The sequence below is a fragment of the Drosophila suzukii genome, assembly GCF_043229965.1.
Source record: "Drosophila suzukii chromosome 2 unlocalized genomic scaffold, CBGP_Dsuzu_IsoJpt1.0 scf_2c, whole genome shotgun sequence".
NCBI lineage: Eukaryota > Metazoa > Arthropoda > Insecta > Diptera > Drosophilidae > Drosophila > Drosophila suzukii.
Genome location: NW_027255896.1, coordinates 39,910,748 through 39,929,301, shown reverse-complemented (window position 1 = coordinate 39,929,301; position 18,554 = coordinate 39,910,748). Strand labels below are relative to the sequence as shown.

At 39.8% G+C, this 18,554-nt stretch overlaps 3 protein-coding genes across 3 annotated transcripts; all 3 read left to right on the top strand.

The window, feature by feature from the left end:
- The first annotated feature begins 183 nt into the window (after positions 1–183).
- On the top strand, positions 184–2,892 carry LOC139354458 (uncharacterized). The gene has a single exon (XM_070998692.1). It carries the CDS (start codon positions 184–186, stop codon positions 2,890–2,892), a length of 2,709 nt encoding a protein of 902 aa, XP_070854793.1.
- Positions 2,893–3,171: 279 nt separating this feature from the next.
- Positions 3,172–4,476, top strand: LOC139354457 (uncharacterized). The gene has a single exon (XM_070998691.1). It carries the CDS (start codon positions 3,172–3,174, stop codon positions 4,474–4,476), a length of 1,305 nt encoding a protein of 434 aa, XP_070854792.1.
- Positions 4,477–4,566: 90 nt separating this feature from the next.
- Positions 4,567–5,547, top strand: LOC139354456 (uncharacterized). Its single transcript, XM_070998690.1, has one exon. The coding sequence runs from the start codon at positions 4,567–4,569 to the stop codon at positions 5,545–5,547; it is 981 nt and encodes a 326-aa protein (XP_070854791.1).
- The last annotated feature ends 13,007 nt before the right edge of the window (positions 5,548–18,554 follow it).

Sequence of the window (18,554 nt, the reverse complement as noted above, 5' to 3'; positions counted from 1 at the left end):
CTGCGTCACACTTTAGAGATTTTTTAGGACTTAGTGTTAAGACTACAACGGAAAGCATCGGACACACAAGAAAATGTGACAAGTTTAATAATTGAAATACAGTCCACTCAAATCGGGAAATAAAACGTTTTTATTCTACACCATATCTTTGGTCCTTCTAGCCAAATTTAGTTACTGATTAACATGGATCAGTTTAAACTTTTGAAGGCAGCTAGAAGCCGTGCGAAGGCAAGCATTACGCGTTTGCTAACGGCGTCTCAAGATCCACGTGCGGGATCAAAATGGGAGCTTGATGAAATACAAGTTTCATTGGAAAGGCTCAACATCGTCTGGAAAGAATTCGAGTCCATCAGCGACCAACTGATCCTTTTTGACGAAGAGGAAGGGTACGTCGATCCAGCCATCGACAACGAAAGGCACGAGGACAAGTACTTACAAGCAAGCACATTATTTCGCAACCTCATACGCACCTGTGAAGAATCTCAAGAGAATGAAAGAGAAGGCAATAACTTCAGACAATCTGGCAACCCTGATGAGGCCGCATCAATGGCATCAGGAGTGGGAAACGAAAACCTAGTTCGTTTTCTGGAACAACAACAACAGCTCAACGAGCGTTTGGCTGAGCAACAAGCAACGCTTTTAAGGGCAAACTCGGCAGCAAATGTAATGCATAATGAACTTCCAAAAATCCATATCAAGCTGTTCACTGGCGACTACAAGGAGTGGCCAGCCTTTAAAAACATCTTCGAGAGTACGATCCATAGCAAGCAGCATTTGACAGCAATACACAAGTTGCACTACTTGAAAACGTACATCACTGGCGAAGCAGCTGACTTGATTCGACATATGCCAATAACGGATGCAGCTTACGAGGCTGCTTGGACTTGCCTAATTGATCGGTACAATAGACCACGCCACATTGTTAACACTCTGCTGGAGACATTTGTTAACTTACCTTCGACCGCCAGAGCAGATGTAACGGTTCTGCGCAAGGTGACGGACGGAGCCACCGAAATTGTACGCGGCCTGGATGCAGCAGGGCAAACTAATAGGGACTGCTGGATTATACACTTCATTCTGGCCAAGATCGACGCGGAAACCCGTCGCAAATGGATCGAAGGAAGCCGGGAACTGGAATCTCCGTCTGTGGATGATCTACTCAAGTTTTTAGACCGACGTTGCGAGGAATTTGAGCTCAGCAAAAGTGAGTCAGACATAGACTCCAAGGTTGGCCCACAACATGGCAAGGCAAAGCGATCGTCACACGCTTTAGTATCGATGGAAGCAAACACTTGTGTGAAGTGTAACTCGAAGGAGCACAAGATCTACGCCTGCTCAAAGTTTGGTGAATTGTCAATCGAGCAGAGACGCACATTTGTTAAGGCTAAATCCCTGTGTTTTAACTGCCTTAAGCCTGGGCATGTGTCACGAAAGTGTGAATCCAAATTCACATGCAAGTTTTGCCACAATCGTCACCACTCTCTGCTACATGCAGACATCCTTGGTTCGCAAGCCGCTGTCGCTTCGACACACTCACGAGATGATGAAAGGCACATCCCAAGCGCTCCCGAAGATGCTACGGTCACCATCAGCCATATCGCACAGGCACAAGTGGCTCCCACAGCTGAATCCTTCTGCAACGGATCAACAACCGCAACACAGCCACAAGGGCTACGAAAAAGTGCATTGCCAACAGCTCTAGTGTTTGTAAGAAACGCAACAGGATCGCACACTACCTGTCGGGTGCTTTTGGACAGTGGCTCGGAACTGTCGTACATCTCCGAGCGGTGCGTACAGGCGCTCGGACTGGCACGCTCACCGTCACGAATTTTGGTGACCGGAATCTCGTCAATCAAGGCTGAGACAACTAGAGGCTGCAGCACACTGGACTTGCAGTCAAGGATCTCAGATCACACAATGAAGGTGCGTGCTCACGTAGTCAGCAAAATTACCTCCACGTTGGCAAGACACGATATCGCCGCCTCAGCACTCAAGGCATTCGCTGGCTTTGAGCTTGCGGATTCTGACTACCAGTCGTTGGCGCCAGTTGATATACTCCTGGGCAGCGACTACGTTTGGACCGTGTTCAGCGGTCAAAAGATGTTCGACAACCAGGGCAACATCATCGCCATTTCGACCATATTTGGATGGGTCATAACATCTATCGTTACTACCGGATGTTCATCTACAACAACAATGCACACGGCTATTGACATTGACGCATCGCTACGGCGATTTTGGGAGCTGGAGGATGTCAACCAGGAATTCCATGGGAAACCGGAGGACGATGAAGTTGAGCAGCACTTTGTGACGACGCACACTCGGGACTCTAAGGGGCGTTACATCGTCGAACTTCCGTTCAAAACCTCCATGGAACAGTTTTCGGATACTTTACAGGGAGCGCTAACAAGATTCAGGGGTGTAGAGCGCCGCCTAAAGAAAGACCCCAATCTGCATTCACAGTACGTACAATTTATGCGTGAGTATCTTGAGTTGGGCCACATGCGAGAACTATCGCCAGAAGACATTGACAAAAAGCTGAGCTTTTACTTGCCACATCATCCTGTAATTACCCAAAAATTACGCGTCGTATTTGACGGCTCATTCAAGGACACGAATTTACGGTCCTTAAACGAAGCTCTGCACATTGGACCCAGCATTCTACGAAACCTTTTCTCGATTTGCATGCGTTTCAGAATGTTCAAGTTCGTCTTCTCAGCAGATATTGTCAAAATGTATCGACAAATCTGGGTGGCTGCCAACCATTGTGGCTATCAGCGAATTGTTTGGAGAGAAGATGAAACGACTCCTATTAAACACTATAAACTGTCCACGGTAACATACGGCACATCCTGCGCACCATTTTTAGCAGTGAGGGTCCTGGATCAGTGAGCCCACGACCATCAACACGACTTTCCTGCAGCTGCAAGGATCTTGAAGGAGCAGTTTTATGTGGACAACGTACTGACCGGAGCACATACCGAGGAGGAGCTCATTCGCAATCAAAATGAGTTGATCCAGTTGATGAAATGTGCAGGCATGGAACTTGGTAAATGGGTTTCCAATTCATCGCGTGTCGCTGACAGATCTCTCGCTACAACTGAAGTACAAGGCAAAGGATCCAATTCTACAGCAAAAGTTCTTGGCATTCATTGGGATCCAGAAGAGGATATGTTATCCTACAAAGTTTGCCTCACAACAAATCCGCACAACACCAAACGCCAAGTGCTGTCAGATGTGGCACGCATTTTTGACCCGCTGGGTATTCTGTCGCCAGTGGTAGTGCAGTTTAAAATTCTGTTCCAAGAATTGTGGCTACTCGATCTCGGCTGGGACACGGAGCTTCCTCCAAAAATTGCGGACTGGTGGAATAAATGCCGTAACGACCTACACATCCTTCGCGACCTACGCCTGCCACGGTTTGTTCAAAACAATGAAGATCACATCGAACTGCATGGATTTTCAGATGCATCCATCAAGGCATATTCCGCAGTCATCTATAGCAGAGTGGTGCGAGCAGATGGCACCGTATCTGTTTCACTCATAGCAGGAAAAACCAGAGTTGCTCCGCTGAAGCAGCAGTCTCTACCGCGTCTTGAGCTGTGTGGCGCTTTGCTACTGAGCCGACTGTTCTTATCAGTCAAGGCTGCGCTACAACACAAGGACATTGAAGTGCATGCATGGTGCGACTCAACCATAGTCTTGGCCTGGCTTTCACATCCACCATCTAAGCTTAAAACATTTGTAGCCAACAGAACCTCAGAAATTCTCGAAGCCTTACCGCGCAACGCATGGCATCATGTAAACACAAAGGAGAATCCGGCGGACTGCGCCACACGAGGAATGCTTGCTTCGGACCTTATCCATTTCGACCTATGGTGGATGGGACCTTCATGGCTGCAAGATCCAGAAATGCTTGCGGTAAAGTTGACCTCTAAAAAGTTCTGTTCTTCCCTTTTAGAAAACCATGGAAAAGAGGAAGTGAAGACCACCGCATTAACCGCACAGGAAACCTGCTCATTGTCTCCAATCGAAGCTTTGACTCAACGCGTCTCGTCCTGGACAAAGCTGGTACGCGTTGTTGCTTACGCCTTACGCTTCATCCAAAAGACCAAGGCCATTAACTCTGCAACGCTGGCAAATGGAAAGATGCTCACCTTTGAGGAGATTCAGGCTGCTCGCATTCTTTGCCTGCAAGAGGCTCAGAAATGTTTCATGGAAGACCGCAAACTACTGACGGAAAACAAGCCACTTCACAGCCGCTCCCAGTTGGTGAAGCTCTCGCCGATTATCTGCAAGGATGGCCTTCTTCGAGTTGGTGGACGACTGGACAACTCACAATTATCAGCTGATGTAAAACACCCTATACTGCTTCCCAAGTCGAACCGCATCACAAGAATGATTTTGGAACACGAGCATACGACAAATCTTCATCCAGGAGTTTCTGCACTTTTTGTAATTGTTCGTCAAAAGTAATGGATCTTTGGTGCGCGCAACCTGATAAGAAATCTGGTTCACAACTGCATCAAATGTTTTCGCCAACGTAAACTCACGGAGCACCAATTCATGGCCGATCTACCAGGCATCCGTATAACAGAAGCTTTACCCTTCCAGCACTCAGGCTGTGACTACGCTGGTCCATTTATACTGAAGGAAAGGAGAGGGCGCAATCCCCGAAAAACTAAGGGCTACATATGCCTCTTTGTTTGCCTTGTGACATCCGCCATACATTTGGAACTGGCAACCGATCTCAGCACAGACACATTCCTGGCATGTCTTAGGCGTTTCATGTCCCTTCGAGGAAAATGCTCACAAATCTTCAGCGACAACGGGACGAATTTTGTTGGTGCCAAACGGGCATTAGATGAGATGCAGCAACTTCTATCTTCGCAGGAGCATCAACGCAATCTAACACAATCGCTGGCCAATGATGGAATCAAATGGAGTTTTATACCTCCCCATTCGCCACATTGGGGAGGGAAGTGGGAGTCATCAGTACGTTCCGTCAAACTACATCTGCGTCGAGTTGTAGGAAAAACTGTTCTAACCTGTGAACAAATGCAAACTCTGATTGCTCAGATCAGTGCAGTAGTAAACTCGCGACCGCTATGCTACACACCTGACACTGACCTCACCTACTTGTCTCCGGCCCACTTTTTAATTGGGCGCCCATTCACAAATGTTCCAGAGGGAGATCTGACTCATTTGCCGATCAATCGTCTGGACTATTGGCAGCACTTGCAATCGATGTATCAAGGGTTTTGGAAACGCTGGCACCAAGAGTATTTAACATCCCTGCAGCAACGTCAAAAGTGGAGCAACAAGGAACGCAACATCGCAGTAGACAATGTAGTCCTCGTCAAGGACTCAAATCTCCCTCCAGCAGCTTGGATACTAGCCCGTGTAGTGGAAGCTCATCCTGGACCAGATGGACTTGTACGCGCTGTAAAACTTAGGACGTCTACTGGCGAGATGACCCGGCCTATCACAAAGTTAGCTGTACTGCCTAATTCTGAAACATTGTTTCAGGGCGGCCCGGGATGTTGATGAACGCATTGCAGCCGTTACTTAGTTTTGAATCTTATTCTCTTTGGTATATGAAATACTAACTTTTGCCCTTTTTATGTATTTTGGTGCTGCGTCACACTTTAGAGATTTTTTAGGACTTAGTGTTAAGACTACAACGGAAAGCATCGGACACACAAGAAAATGTGACAAGTTTAATAATTGAAATACAGTCCACTCAAATCGGGAAATAAAACGTTTTTATTCTACACCACATTGTTCTTTTTCTTTCCCTTTACCTAGTTAAGAGGTATGTTGTTTAATATCAGAAGTTTTTATTTTTGACCTTCTTTCCAAAAGTGGTGGAACTAAAGTTTTTTTATACAAAACTGTAAAATCAATATAAATGAATTCATGATCCTAAAATAGAGTTCGGATCTGCATTTACAAAATTTAATGTCAGTCAGCGTTAGTTGTCCTGAACAGGTAAAAGTGACAATTTTGGTTGATTTATAAGTTTCAAGCGTAACTTTTTACAATAATGTGTTATATGTAAAAAGTTGAGGAATCTTAAGGACTATATAGTTTTTAGTTCAACCAGAAATCTTTAGCGCCGTTTCTGAGAAATAAAAAAAAAAAAACCTTTTAAAAACCGGATAAAAATGGTTTACAATAAGTTGAAACTATGGTATTTAGACAATTCACTTGAGGAGAGCGTACAAAGCATTTCCAAAACCTTTTGAAAGGGTAGCGTTAGTTGCTCTGAACATTTTGTTAGATTAATAACTTTTAAACCTGATTTTTACGACAATTTGTTGTATGTTTAGAGTTTAAAAATCTCAAAGGCTATACAGTCAGTCTAAGATTTAAGCTGAAATCTATAGAGCCATTTTGAAAAATCAAAAAGCTTTTAAAAATTGTTAAACAATGGTATTTAGAAATTCAAACATGTTTTCTTTCCTATCATACTGATATTCTTTCATATCAGGTTGATATGCTTGTAATATCATATAACAATTAGAAATGTTTATATAAATCCGTATCATATTGATATGAACTCGCATCAATTTCATCAAACGGGTATTGATCCGTTTTTGTCTTTGTGAAGTATTTTAAAATACCTTTTCAACGACATATAGCACAAGACTTTAGACAAAGTAGTTAATAAGTTACGGGAGTTCGAAATGTATTTTTTTAAAGCTATTTTTCCGCCAAATCGTATTCTTTGCAGTGTGGAGCAGCTCGTTGACAAACGGAAAACAAATCAATTGGAGCAACTTAAAAACGAAGAGTCTGCTGGTGCACACAGAAATTAAAATGTATGTAAATTAATAGTTTCTTCCATCTCCGAATTCCAATAGGCATATTGGACCTGGATGAAGTGAGAGCCGGATTGGGAACGGTGTCGATACGCTGATGCTGCAGGAAATCGCCCAGCATTTTGGCAATGGCTGCACTCAGGGAAAAACACCGTGCTAAAAACAAGAACAAACAGCCTTGATTTAAGAAAAATTGCATGCTTAACATTTAAGAACGTTCGTGCTCAAAAAATTCTCATATTGAGCACTTTTTGGATTTTTAATGTTTGTCAACTCTAATAATTCCCAACTGTTTATTCTGAAAGTACTCGGTATATAAGGCGCATAAATTAGATAGTGTTAATGCCCGTGAGCGGCATTTCGTAAGTAAACTTAAAATATTAATATTATTTATATATATCTCGTTAATTTCGTTTCAGTTTCCAATACTTACTTCTCTTACTAGCATAAAATAAAAACTCATTTGAATATCATATTATTTATATATTGATTTAAGAATTATTCGTCCTTAAATCATGCCTGAATTTTTCTTACTTTATTTGTAAATCGTTCTTGTTTTTAGTCCAATTATGACTTGATTTAAGAAATATTCATACTTGATTCAAGACCGAAAGGTTCTTAAATCTAGTATTTTCGGTCTGGAAAATTCGTGCTCGAAAGTAGTATTTTGTTCTCGCGTTCTGTATTTTACATGCTTGCACCCAGAAAAAAAAGAACGAAAAAAATCAAGAACATTTTTCATGAAATGCGAATAATCCGATCTCCATTTTTATACCCATTACTCGTAGAGTAAAAGGGTAAACTAGATTCGTCGGAAAGTATGTAACAGGCAGAAGGAAGCGTTTCCGACCCCATAAAGTATATATATTATTGATCAGAATCACTAGCCGAGTCGATCTAGCCATGTCCGTCTGTCCGTCTGTCCGTCTGTCCGTATGAACGCTGAGATCTCGAAAACTATGAGAGTTACAATACTGGGATTAGGCACGCAGATTCCTGAGATTCCTGCGCAGCGCAAGTTTGTTTCAGTACAGTGCCACGCCCACTTTAACGCCCACAAACCGCGAAAACCTGTGACGCCCACAATTTTCAAGCTAGATAAAAAAATTTAACTGAAATGTATTGGTCTCGTCAATACCTATCGATTGGTCCAAAAAAAAATTGCCACGCCCACTCTAACGCCCATAACGCTTAAATCTGTATACCGCCGGTAGGTGGCGCATTTTAATCTCGCTTTGCTACTTGCATATCTCTAGTTAGCTGAGTAACGGGTATGTGATAGTCGAGGTACTCGACTATAGCGTTCTTCCTTGTTTTTTTATACCCGTTACTCGTAGAGTAGTAGAGAGTAGAGAGATAAAAAATTTTAACTGAAATGTATTGGTCTCGTCAATCCCTATCCAAAAAAAAATTTACCACGCCCACTCTAACGCCCATAACGCTTCAATCTGTCTACCGCCGGTAGGTGGCGCATTTTAAAATCGCTTTGCTGCTTGCATATCTCCATTTCCCTTTGGTTACTTTAGCTGAGTAACGGGTATCTGATAGTCGAGGTACTCGACTATAGCGTTCTTCCTTGTTTTTTTTGCTATCCATATTATCTTTTTTACCTTCACACTTTGTTCTTTTTCTTTTCCTTTACCTAGTTAAGAGGTATGTTGTTTAATATCAGAAGTTTTTATTTTTGACCTTCTTTCCAAAAGTGGTGGAACTAAAGTTTTTTTATATAAAACTGTAAAATCAATTTAAATGAATTCATGATCCTAAAATAGAGTTCGGATCTGCATTTACAAAATTTAATGTCAGTCAGCGTTAGTTGTCCTGAACAGGTAAAAGTGACAATTTTGGTTGATTTATAAGTTTCAAGCGTAACTTTTTACAATAATGTGTTATATGTTAAAAGTTGAGGAATCTTAAGGACTATACAGTTTTTAGTTCAACCAGAAATCTTTAGCGCCGTTTCTGAGAAATAAAAAAAAAAACCTTTTAAAAACCGGATAAAAATGGTTTACAATAAGTTGAAACTATGGTATTTAGACAATTCACTTGAGGAGAGCGTACAAAGCATTTCCAAAACCTTTTGAAAGGGTAGCGTTAGTTGCTCTGAACATTTTGTTAGATTAATAACTTTTAAACCTGATTTTTACGACAATTTGTTGTATGTTTAGAGTTTAAAAATCTCAAAGGCTATACAGTCAGTCTAAGATTTAAGCTGAAATCTATAGAGCCATTTTGAAAAATCAAAAAGCTTTTAAAAATTGTTAAACAATGGTATTTAGAAATTCAAACATGTTTTCTTTCCTATCATACTGATATTCTTTCATATCAGGTTGATATGCTTGTAATATCATATAACAATTAGAAATGTTTATATAAATCCGTATCATATTGATATGAACTCGCATCAATTTCATCAAACGGGTATTGATCCGTTTTTGTCTTTGTGAAGTATTTTAAAATACCTTTTCAACGACATATAGCACAAGACTTTAGACAAAGTAGTTAATAAGTTACGGGAGTTCGAAATGTATTTTTTTAAAGCTATTTTTCCGCCAAATCGTATTCTTTGCAGTGTGGAGCAGCTCGTTGACAAACGGAAAACAAATCAATTGGAGCAACTTAAAAACGAAGAGTCTGCTGGTGCACACAGAAATTAAAATGTATGTAAATTAATAGTTTCTTCCATCTCCGAATTCCAATAGGCATATTGGACCTGGATGAAGTGAGAGCCGGATTGGGAACGGTGTCGGTACGCTGATGCTGCAGGAAATCGCCCAGCATTTTGGCAATGGCTGCACTCAGGGAAAAACACCGTGCTAAAAACAAGAACAAACAGCCTTGATTTAAGAAAAATTGCATGCTTAACATTTAAGAACGTTCGTGCTCAAAAAATTCTCATATTGAGCACTTTTTGGATTTTTAATGTCTGTCAACTCTAATAATTCCCAACTGTTTATTCTGAAAGTACTCGGTATATAAGGCGCATAAATTAGATAGTGTTAATGCCCGTGAGCGGCATTTCGTAAGTAAACTTAAAATATTAATATTATTTATATATATCTCGTTAATTTCGTTTCAGTTTCCAATACTTACTTCTCTTACTAGCATAAAATAAAAACTCATTTGAATATCATATTATTTATTTATTGATTTAAGAATTATTCGTCCTTAAATCATGCCTAAAACTTTCTTACTTTATTTGTAAATCGTTCTTGTTTTTAGTCCAATTATGACTTGATTTAAGAAATATTCATACTTGATTCAAGACCGAAAGGTTCTTAAATCTAGTATCTTCGGTCTGGAAAATTCGTGCTCGAAAGTAGTATTTTGTTCTCGCGTTCTGTATTTTACATGCTTGCACCCAGAAAAAAAAGAACGAAAAAAATAAAGAACATTTTTCATGAAATGCGAATAATCCCGTTACTCGTAGAGTAAAAGGGTAAACTAGATTCGTCGGAAAGTATGTAACAGGCAGAAGGAAGCGTTTCCGACCCCATAAAGTATATATATTCTTGATCAGAATCACTAGCCGAGTCGATCTAGCCATGTCCGTCTGTCCGTCTGTCCGTCTGTCCGTATGAACGCTGAGATCTCGAAAACTATGAGAGTTACAATACTGGGATTAGGCACGCAGATTCCTGAGATTCCTGCGCAGCGCAAGTTTGTTTCAGTACAGTGCCACGCCCACTTTAACGCCCACAAACCGCGAAAACCTGTGACGCCCACAATTTTCATGCTTGATAAAAAAATTTAACTGAAATGTATTGGTCTCGTCAATACCAATCGATTGTTCCAAAAAAAAATTTGCCACGCCCACTCTAACGCCCATAACGCTTAAATCTGTATACCGCCGGTAGGTGGCGCATTTTAATCTCGCTTTGCTACTTGCATATCTCTATTTAGCTGAGTAACGGGTATCTGATAGTCGAGGTACTCGACTATAGCGTTCTTCCTTGTTAGTTCTCACATTTCGAACGTTTGTTCACGAAAATCGAACGGTGTTGGTAACAATTTCTACCGACGAACCACTTGGTTCCAAATTGCGAAAAATGTTCTCAGATATCGAACGCCGTTCATGAAAATGCTGCGATAGACGCGTTAAAGTCTATCGAAATCAATAATTTTTCGCCACATGGTTGATGTTTGTTTATTGCAATAAAAACATGTATGTAGGTCTAGTGTCCCGATTTTCCGCACTCGCACAATTCGCTCGGTGGTCCAGCTGCTAGACCGTCCGCCTTCGACACATGGTAGCACAGGTTCGAGTCCGCGAGAAGACGGTTGTAAATTGTAAGTTAATTAAAATATTATTTCTAATGTTTATATGTATGTACTTCTATTAATAATAAATTCTCTGTCTTCTGCAAAATAACCAAAATACAATGAATTCTAGCATTAACAAAACATAGGGTGGGAAATTAAATAAATCTCTACCAGGCGTTCAGAAAGTCTAGCATGTACACAAACCTCTTTTTTTTATATTTTTATGTTCTCAAGTTAACCCCGAAATGTTCTTAAACTGACACCATTCGTTCGGAACCCAACACTAAAGTTTCGGTCACATTTCACGAACGACCGTTCATAAACTGTCAACAAACGGGCTTACGCACTTTTTGACAACGTTTGGTCTTGATTTTTGAACGTTTCGAACGGATTTTTCTCTGGGTGTGGCGAAGTTTTGTCACCGAAAATACTAGGTTCAAGCACGAATTGTAGCTTAATTCTTTCGGCAAAATTAAGGGGTGACGTTATAGTTATTAGCTCCACGCGAGATATAACCAAAAATATCCATAAAAAATATTTTGACTTCTTTTTCATGATCTTGGCCCAACTCTACCAGAAACTACCCTTATCCCTCTTAGGAAATTTTGTCTGTAAGCTAGTGTTATTACTTACAATGGAATTTAACATCGATGTAATGTGGTTAAAATGTCGCGGGGCACTTTGATGCATCGTAGACGGTTGACATATCTTGCACCTGACATCACGGAACGATTATAATGGCGCTATTTGTACACATACGCAAATTAAAATGGTTTATATTAGTTTAATCAGCTGCCAAACAGAGCTAGGAACCCAACAACGCAAGGCCGCTTCCTTAATTAAAGCGTGCAAATCGGCAGCAAAAGCCATGGGTGAATACAGACATATGTTGCATTGGCCCGTTAGTCCTTAGGCCGTTTTGGAGGCCTAAGGCCGGTATATGCCAAGAATCTGGGGCTGCAATGGCCACATAATTGAGGGTTCAAGTAGCATGTCTTAATTTGCGGGAGCGTTTCGCTTTGTTACACACTTTCGAAACAAAACAGCCAGAGAGCAGTGCCTTGCTCAGTACTTCTTCGACTCTCACAACCAGCCGCAGTGTACCTCCACGTCTAATATCAAGCGCCGTCCCCACAGTACCCGTCCTCGCAGCTCGGCTTGGTGAGGGTAAAGAGAAAGAAGGCAAGAACTGTGGATGGGACTTTCTTTGAGCTAACGCACGCACGTTTCATACTGTCGATTGTTGAACTAAATTTGTGTAATAGAATACAAGCTACAAACACTCCCTGTCGAGCTGCAGTCCGATCATGTTTTATGTTCCTTTCTGTGGGTGGGTGGTTACGATAAAGAGTGGCATGACAGAGGGCTTCGGTGGCATAATGCCACGTACGCTACACCCGTTGGTTTTGGTACACGTGCGGGTCGTTCGCATTGAAAAAATCTTTGCTTTGAGCACGTGCATTGGATTTTACATAATCATGAGCAGTAAACTCCTCAAGCCCACGAATACAAAGTCCCCGTCTGAACTTTGTACAATACATTCACGTCAGTGTGGCTATCATGTATTTGGGCCAATAGCCCCCTCTTACACCCACCCGCCGAGCAGCACACTGCGCTACCCTAGTGGTTCAGCAAACCTAAACCACCTGAGCTCGAACGTTTGGCCGCAGCTTCTATTTGCTGAAAAGATAGATTTTGACTTTTACAAATTATCTTACAACTCGAACAGAGCCGCCATCCACCATGTCACCCTTAGGGCTCAGCATGTGACCGTATAATAACCTTGAAGAGGTTTGAGGTGGGGTCTTGTTACCAGCATCGCCGCAGGTATTTTCACGGATTAAAACATGCAGGCGGTGTCATTTGACACCACTTGGTATTCGAAATGTCTCAGGAATCGCAGAAATCCACCCCAGTCTGCGCATCCAGTCTCAGCCATAGACCACTCAAATAGAAAACATATTTATTTTTAACGACGCAAGTCTCATTAGCTAAATATAAATACATATGAACATTTCCAATAGAATGTCAACCGGAACACAAATTTCCTTAACTAAGCTAGACTATTTGTGCATTATTTGATTGACATTAGTGATACTTGTACTTTATACTTACTTCAGATAATTTCATTTTATAACGCAAAACCTAAAAGACATTATTAGAAGTGCATAAAGGTCCAGCAGACTTTTTTGCTCTTTTTTAAAGTGTTTAAATAAACAATCAATTATTCTCTTCAAATTTGTTGAAAATTTTAAAATTCCTGTATTTTTTATGTTTTAGGGACCTGTATTTTTTTGTGTAGCATAAGCAGCATGAGCTGAACAATTTCATTATTCCTCTTTTGAAAAATCCGCCTAGTTAAGAGGCCTATAATTTCATAACGACTAATGCTCACGCTGCTTTTTTGTTTTGTCTCAATACAGTATTTAAACCCGTTACTCGTAGAGTAAAAGGGTATACTAGATTCGTCGGAAAGTATGTAACACGTAGAAGAAAGCGGTCACGACCCCATAAAGTATATATATTCTTGATCAGGATCACTGTCCGTCTGTCAGTCTGTCCGTATGTGTGTCTGTCCCTCTAACTCCCACAAACCGTTCAAAACTGTGGCTTGAATTTGCATGGTATTGTTCTTATCAAAGGCTATCCGTTAACCCAAAAAAAGTTTCACACGCCCACTTAAACGCCCACAAGACGCCTACAAACTTTAAAAAATCGTTAATATAAACGCGGATACCTTTTAAACTATCAAAGACAGAGAATTGGGATTTCAGATTTAAGTTCCGTAGCCGTTTTTTACGCGAACATGCCACGTCCACTCTAACGCCCACATAAACATATATTGAGATCGCGGGTAGGGCGCGCATCACAATCTCGCTTTGCTGCTTGCATATCTCCATCTCCCTTTGGTCCCTTTAGCTCAGTAACGGTTACCTGATGTTCGAGGTATTCCTTGTTATACCCGTTACTCGTAGGGTAAAAGGTATACTAGATTCGTCGGAAAGTATGTAACAGGCAGAAGGAAGCGTTTCCGACCCCATAAAGTATATATATTCTTGATCAGGATCACCAGCCGAGTCGATCTAGCCATGTTCGTCTGTCCGTCCGTTTCTATGCAACCTAGTATCTCAGTTTTAAAGCTATCGGCCTGAAACTTTTCCAAAAGTCTTCTTTCTTTTGCAGGTAGTATATAAGTCGGAACCAGCCGGATCGGACAACTATATCTTAAAGCTCCCATAGGAATAATAGAAAACAATTTTTTATTAAATTTATATCTTTGGTGGAAATAACATTTTTTAGTTAGTTCTGAATTTCGAATTTAATTTTATCAAAATCGGACGACTGTAACATATACCTGCCATAGGAACGATCGAAAAATTGATTGAAAAATAATATGAAACAAATTATTGCTTCCGCGTTTTTTGACATATTACCTTATACTATTGGGAATATCATTTTATGTACTTTTGAGAATTTTTAATTAAATTTAATAAAAATCGAACGACTGTTACATGTAGCTGTCAAAGAAACGGTCAGAGAAATAATAAAACAATTATTTTTAAAAAATTGTTTGCAATGTTGATTTTGATCGTAATTTCTTTTAATCTGGGATATAGAATATTTTAACTTTTCAGCATTACGAATTTTATTTTACACAAGCAACTATCCTTACAAGCTAGCAGCAATACTTAAAAATGTAACATCCTGTTACTAACATTGATTAGTTCTTATAACTGCAAGGGTATTCAAACTTCGACTTGCCAAAGATAACTTCCTTTCTTGTTTTTAACATATAACCTCCTAAGCTTGGAAGTAACTTTTTTTAATTAGTTCTGAATTTCGAATTTAATTTTATCAAAATCGGACGACTATATCATATAGCTGCCATAGGAACGATCGCAAAATTGGTGGGAAAATATTATGAAACAAATTATAGCTTCGGTGTTTTTTGACATATTTTCTAACACTATTGGGAACATCATATTATGTACTTTTGGGAATTTTGAATAATATTTAATAACTATAACTGCAAGGGTATACAAACTTCGGCTTGCCGAAGTTAACTTCCTTTCTTGTTTAACATAAAAGTTCCTACGCTTGGAAATAACATTTTTTTTAACGCCCACAAACCGCCCAAAACTGTGGCTCATACAGTTTTGATGCTAAAATAAAAATTTTAACCGAAATGTTTTTTTTCTAATCATACCTAACGATTGATCCAACAAATTTTGACACGCCCACATTAACGCCCTCAAACCACCCACAAACTTCAAAAAATCGCAAGTATGAACGCGGATTTCTCGGAAACTATCAAAGATAGAGAATTGGGATTTCAGAATTAGATTCCGTAGCCCACAAACCGCCTAAACCTGTGGCGCCTTTATCTTCTATTACTTTTTTTTCTGGATTAGTCGAAATCCATTTCCTTCAATTCAGGTTAGCTTTCATGAATTTACTAAAAATCTGCTCCATTATGTATGTGGCACTTTCCACTGAATTGGTTCCTGTCATGAGATCATCCATGTAGAAGTCATTTATATTTATTTTCCCATTTTCATAATTTTTACACTTATCTGCTATATCTCTTAAAGCTCTTGTAGTTAAATATGGAGCAGATGCAGTCCCATATAGCATCCATAAATATTAAGTAATCACCATTAAAGTGATTCATTGGACAGTCTGTTCTTTTGGCAATAACTTTTTCCTACCTCACTTAGAAGTCAATGGCAAAGTCTTCGAGAAATGTTGTAAGATGTCAAAATACTTTGTAGCTATCCTTGGCTCATTATTGGGGTAAAAATAGTTATAAATTTACTTCCGATGTAAATGGTTAATGGTTAAAGAATATATTTTGTTTAGTTTGATTGGACTCTTTGAACACCAATCTTATCATGTCAAAAAAAACTTTATTGACCTTCAGCATATGATTATTCCCTCAAAACTCGACGGTGTCAACTTTTTTTTTTGTCGTCCCAGACCGAGTTTTGGACGGCTTGGCTTAGTCATCGGGTCATCGAGTTCTCGTTGACAGGTGCAATCACCACTGGCAGTATTACTGGCACGTTACCAATGTCCAATAAACTGTCTTGAACAGAATGAAAAGATTTATCAAATCTGACATTGACAGAAATTAGTTCATAACTTCTTGATCTGTTGGCGTTCAAGGTTCAAATTTGTGGTATCCCCTTCTAGTGTTCTAAGGTATCTTCATTAAAAACGGCGCGCAAACTATCCTTGCCCTTAACTATCCTAAAAACTTTTTTTAGTTTATATAACTCTATCCACAAGATATATACCACATGGGCTGAAAAGTCCCGGGTCTAACACATGGATGGCGCTAGTTTTATTGCAGTCACCTTTTTTACAGTTAATACTAACCTTCAAAATAAAACTATTAAAATTTCATGATATTCTATTCATTAGTTTGTGAGATATAGTGCTAAGAGTGACGCTACTTTTGTTATTTTCAAAACAATGGATCAAACTCAATTTGGTGTTTTAATTTTACACTGCTTCTTGATGGAAAAAAAAAACCGTTCAAGCGAAGAAATGGCTTGAAAAGTGTTATGGGGACTCCGCTCCATCAGAAACAACAATAAAACGTTGTTTTGCTGTCTACAAACGTGGTCGTTGAGACACCGATGATGCAGAACGCAGTGGTCGTCCAAATGAGGCGGTAACACCAGAAAACATCAAGAAAATCCACAAAATCGTTTTGAATGATCGACAAGTAAAGTTGCGTGAGTTAGCTAACACCGTAAAGATATCAAAAGAACGTGTTGGCTTTATATTGCATGAGAATTTGACTATAGTCAATATAGTCTCATAAATGAGAAAGCTCTGTTCAAAATGGGTGCCGCGTTTGCTAACTGTTGACCAAAAACAAGAACGTGTTGATGATTCCAAGCAGAGTTTGGCCATGTTTAAACGTAACAAACCGGATTTTTTGCGTCGATATGTGACAATGGATGAAATGGATGGATCCATCACTTCACTCCGGAATCAAAACGAACGTCATCTGAGTGGACAACAACTGGTGAACGTCGTCCAAAGCGCCCGAAAGCACAACCATCGGCTGGTTATGGCCTTGGTATTTTGGGATGTGCGTGGTGTAATATTCATCGACTATCTTAAGAAAGGACATACCATCAACAGTGAATATTATATAGCGTTATTGGAGCGTTTAAAGGCCGAAATTGCAAAGGAACGACCGCATATGGCGAAGAAAAAAAATTTGTTTTATCAATACAACGCACCGTGTCACAAGTCAATCAAAACAATGACAAAACTACATGAATTGAACTTCGAATTGCTCCCACGTCCACCGTATTCGCCAGATTTGGCTCCCAGCGACTACAGATTTCCATAAACCATTTCTAGTTTTCCATGTTAAATTGATCCTTCTGAGTTAAAGTCTCATACAAACTGGTGTGATAGCGATATATTTCAAAATACATAAAACTAATGTTTGCCCACATATTGTATTATGTGGCCTCTTAATTTGAATTATCTTAAATATTTTCGCTGAAGCACAGTTTTTTATAGCAATAATTATTATTATCTGCTCCTATATGTTGTCAAATTTAAAATAATTCATGGCAACCTTTGGAATGCAAGTAGACATGTATATTTTTATAGATACATTTGTTTTATATTTATTTAAATCGTCATCGGAATAAAATAAGAAAAATCCGCACACATATCAAAAATGATTTGAAGATGTTTTATACTCGATTTTTAGGGACAATACACTCAGGAAAAAATTCCTAGATTCCTAGGCGGCTTTAAAATTCAGTGTTTTGTAATAAACGTAAAATACTACCTACGTATTACAATAATTTTCAAGAAACGGACGGACAGACGGACATGTCTAGATCGACTCGTCTAGTGATGCTGATCATGAATATATATACTTTATGGGGTCGGAAACGTCTCCTTCATTGAGTTGCAAACTTCTGACTGAAATCATAATACCCTCGGCCAGGGTATACAAATAATTTTTTATCACTCCTTTGGAAACTATAGGATATAGCTGTATACTACCTGCAAAAGAAATAAGCTATAGTGACCAAAGGGAAATGGAGATATGCAAGCAGCAAATCGAGATTAAAATGCGCCACCTACCGGCGGTAGACAGATTTAAGCGTTATGGCCGTTAGAGTGGGCGTGGCAAATTTTTTTTGGAACAATCGATAGGTATTGACGAAACCAATACATTTCAGTTAAAATTTTGCATCTAGCATGAAAATTGTGGGCGTCACAGGTTTGGGCGGTTTGTGGGCGTTAAAGGGGGCGTGGCAAACTTTTTTTTGGGTCAATCGATAATGAATGAATTGATAAGGGCAATACATTTCAGTTTATTCTAGCATCAAAACTGTAGGAACCACAGTTTTGGGCGGTTTGTGGGCGTTAGAGTGGGCGTGGCATGCTGCTGAAACAAACTTGCGCAGGACTTGAACGCGGCTC

What these genes read in the sequence shown, in the direction of transcription:
- LOC139354458 (XM_070998692.1), top strand. Translation starts at nt 184, where the DNA reads ATGGATCAGTTTAAACTTTTGAAGGCAGCTAGAAGCCGTGCGAAGGCA.
- LOC139354457 (XM_070998691.1), top strand. Translation starts at nt 3,172, where the DNA reads ATGTTATCCTACAAAGTTTGCCTCACAACAAATCCGCACAACACCAAA.
- LOC139354456 (XM_070998690.1), top strand. Translation starts at nt 4,567, where the DNA reads ATGGCCGATCTACCAGGCATCCGTATAACAGAAGCTTTACCCTTCCAG.